At 41.8% G+C, this 3560-nt stretch overlaps 1 protein-coding gene across 4 annotated transcripts in view; it reads left to right on the top strand.

The window, feature by feature from the left end:
* Positions 1 to 272: 272 nt before the first annotated feature.
* The window catches only part of MTMR2 (myotubularin related protein 2), an 89885-nt gene continuing 86597 nt past the window's right edge, over positions 273 to 3560 (top strand). For 2 of the 4 annotated variants that reach the window (XM_037730212.1, XM_017505269.2), the window contains exon 1: positions 443 to 697. Coding sequence is in view for 1 of the 4 variants with exons in the window: in XM_017505268.2 (XP_017360757.1) it covers positions 618 to 697 (80 nt within the window). In the remaining 3 variants the exon portion in view is untranslated. Of the gene's footprint in view, positions 698 to 3560 lie in introns of all 4 variants that reach the window. The other 2 variants (XM_017505268.2, XM_017505271.2) reach the window with 2 other exon arrangements.

Genomic DNA, 3560 nt, shown 5'->3' with positions numbered 1-3560 from the left:
GGAAAAATCGGTAAAAGTTTGCCTTCTCCTAGGGTAGAATATCCAATGTCACCGCATCCTGTAGTATATGTGCATAATTCTTTTTGTATGTTTATCAGTTTCCTCCCCATTCCTCTTCCCCTCACTTTTCTCTCATCATCCCGTCCTCATGTTTTCCTCAATCTCCACATTCCTGTCTCAACCATCCTCCTGGCCTCAGGTCTTTAGCTCTTTCCTGAGACCCTCATGGCTAATGTTCCCTCATTCCTCTTATACCTAGGATTTCTCCTCCTTCCCCAAGGGTCTGGTCCTCCATCCCTCCCGCTTCGCCAGAGCGTCTCACTCTGGAAGCCCCCACCTCCCTTTCCCCAAGCCCAGAGGTCGCCCGGCCGGACACTGCGAGTACTGCGCGTACTGCGCGTCGGGGAAGGCGTTTGAGCCGCGCAGTGGGGTCTTCCCGCTCCCCCGCAGCCTCCAGGCGCGGTGCACTCTGGGGGAACATGGCCGCTTCCGGTCTCCCTCCCTGGTCGGCGCTGGCTTGACTGCGGCCACTGCCCGAAGCACTCCGCCCTCTGCTTCTCCCGCCCTGCAGCCGCGAAGACCGCTTCAGCCTTCTCCTCTGCTGCCCCTGCCGCGCCATGGAGAAGAGCTCGAGCTGCGAGAGTCTTGGCTCCCAGCCGGCGGCGGCTCGGCCGCCCAGCGTGGACTCCTTGTCCAGGTAACCAGGACGCCCAGGGCCCCGCCCAGCGGCCGAAGGGGATGGAGAGGGGCCGGGGACCCGCTGGACGTTGCCCCAACTCGCGGGTTGTGGTTTCTGAAGGCTGCGCCGGAACTCCTTCCCCGGGACTTGGGAATCACTTCTGCCTCTCTCTCTGGGGCGTGGAGGCTGAGGAAAAGGAGGTTAAACTCGATGCTTCTCTGTAGATTCCTCTACCTTTCATATTACGATTTCGTGTTCTCCCCGATGGAGGTGGCCTCAGTTAATTACTTTCTCCTGTCTCTCATTCCCTCTCAGTCTTTTTTTAGACAGCCCCCCGCCTCTTCTTTCCCCCTCATTTCCTGTCTTTCTGTATCACTTTTTCCAAAACCATCCTTCAGTCAATCTCTCTTCTTCCACCCTTTCTTATGTCTTTGGTTTTTGGGTTCTTGCCCAACCCTTTTCTCTTTCATGGCTTCACTTTCTTAATTTCTTTCACGCTTATCTTCACACTCTGATTTTCTTCTCACCTCTCCTTTTGCTTAAATATGTAAATAAAAGTGTCTCCTGTGCTTCTCTTTTCTAAATCTTCCAGCTGAAAGTCAGTATCAAGGAATCTGAGTGATTTGCATCCCAAGTGATAGGTTTAAGAAAACAAAATAAGTGGTAGTTTTCTTCCTTCTTGGGCTACTGGTTCTCCAGGTTGTCATTTCTCTTGTAACATATGGGAATTGTATCCTGGAATTTTGAGGAGGACTTTATGCAGCTTTGCAGAGAGCTTCCATGAATATTAACTAGACGAGTTTTGGATGCAGTCTTTTTCTTTGATTTTAAAATAATGATTTAAAATTTTGCTAAGAAATAATATAAGACCTATGTTTTGCTTTTTATGCAGCCACGATGCAATCTGGTTCTTCCCACTGAAAAATAGTCTAATTGTTATTAGAGAGTTATTCGATAACTGCTGTGTGAAAACACAGTTTTCATTTTCTCCTCGAATCAATTGAAGTGGCTCCACTATAATTCATTTTGAATTCTGCTAAATATGGGTAGTTATTGCCTTTTCTTCCTATTGTTGTTCAGTAGCTCATTTGGGAACCACTGTCTGATCCCATCATTCTAAATCTGTCTGCCCAGGTTCCTGCCCAGTCCTTTTTCAGTCCTTAACAAGCACACTATAATTGTTAGCTTAAAGTTTTTTTCCTCCCAGGCTCTAAGCTATTATACTTGAGGGCAAGGGCCATGTCTTAATCATCTTCATATCTCCAGCATTTAACATAGTCTCAGCATGTGATAGTTGTAAACTGAATTATCCAGGAGAGGAGGATTTTTCTTTGCAGTTTGATTATATATATTGCACGTGTGAATCAAGTATTTTTTGAATTCTGTATTTATTGCTTTGAAATTTAGAAATCTGAGGATTAACATGTTCAGTTGTAAAATTATTCATTCAGAAAACAGGTTGGAAAATTCTAATTTTATGGGAAAGTTACAAATGACAGCTATGCCTCAGAATAGAGTAAGAGGCAACCAGTACGCTCATCCAAGGCAGAGGAGTTAGAACCACAAGAGGCAGCCTACTGTTAGAAGGAGGTACTGGAAGTTAGGAAGTTCCCATGCTGAAATCTCTTGCTGAGCTAGCTCTTTGGCCTTTATCATTTAACCATTTTAGTCTATAGTTTTCTCATCTTTTAAAACAAGAGACTTGATTTAGAAAATCTGTAAGGTCCCTTTGAACTCTAAAATTGTTATTTTTTAATTTTAATGAAAATACTTATTAAGATAAATGCATTCTTATTAATTTTAAAGATAATCCCTTTGCAGATAACTTTGGTTTGGATTTTTGCAATTACACTAAATAAGTGTCTTTTATTACAAACAAATATACCTAAAGGTGCCACTTTTGTATACTCACTTCCTAAAAAAGAAAGCCCAGCAAGTTTAAAGTTTATATATGTATATTAACTTCTTCATAAAAAATTATGTTACGTGAATTTGAGAAAATTAAGTATTCCTCAAAAGAACTGTGATTATGGTAGATTAGCCTCATCCTCTCTGGACAAAAATAGAAGTGTGACTCCTATTTTCCGTAACAGAATGCCAGCTTTCATTACTCTCTTCTGGAAGGTAGAAAATAACATTTACTTAATGTCAACTGTATGGAAGTTTCCCTGCTAAATTCTATATATCTTTTATTTCATTAATCATCATACCTGTTTGTGGCACTTTCTTTAATCAATAGTATGTAATAGTTACATTATAGACACTAGTTAGAAAGCTTAATTTTAAACTTAATCTAACACTTCATCGCAGGTGATTCTAATGCATTGTCAGTGTGGTCTACCATGGTCTCATAGCTATGTTAAGTGTCTGTCTAGATTTTTTAAGTTATTTCTTTTGTTTCATTAGCCTTTGAGAAAGCAAAATTATTGCTGTTTGGCCTGTAGTGTCTCAGTCTTTGCAGAAATGATGCCCTTAAATTGTAGTTTATTTTTATCCTTGCTCTTTTTATACAGAGGCCTAATTGAGAAACTGCCTTGTGAAATTGTTTTGATGTCTCTGGCAAAATAATAGTTAATTATATTGCTAAATGTGTTACAGAATGTTTTTCACACATGGATTGACATAAATTTCTGCTGAGTTTAGCTACTAGGAAAATTGTTCATGGATATAATTATGTATGCTCCTTGTTTGGTAATAAATGGTAACTGCATAACTGCATCTTTCTCTGTAGCTTAGTAAAACATTTTAGTCGGCCGGGTGCGGTGGCACAAGCCTGTAATCCCAGCACTTTGGGAGGCCGAGGCGGGTGGATCACGAGGTCAAGAGATTGAGACCATCCTGGTCAACATGGTGAAAGCCCCGTCTCTACTAAAAATACAAA

Source organism: Cebus imitator, unplaced genomic scaffold (assembly GCF_001604975.1).
Source record: "Cebus imitator isolate Cc_AM_T3 unplaced genomic scaffold, Cebus_imitator-1.0 Scaffold336, whole genome shotgun sequence".
NCBI lineage: Eukaryota > Metazoa > Chordata > Mammalia > Primates > Cebidae > Cebus > Cebus imitator.
The sequence above is the reverse complement of the archived record's forward strand: the minus strand, read 5'-3'. Positions and strand labels throughout refer to the sequence as shown.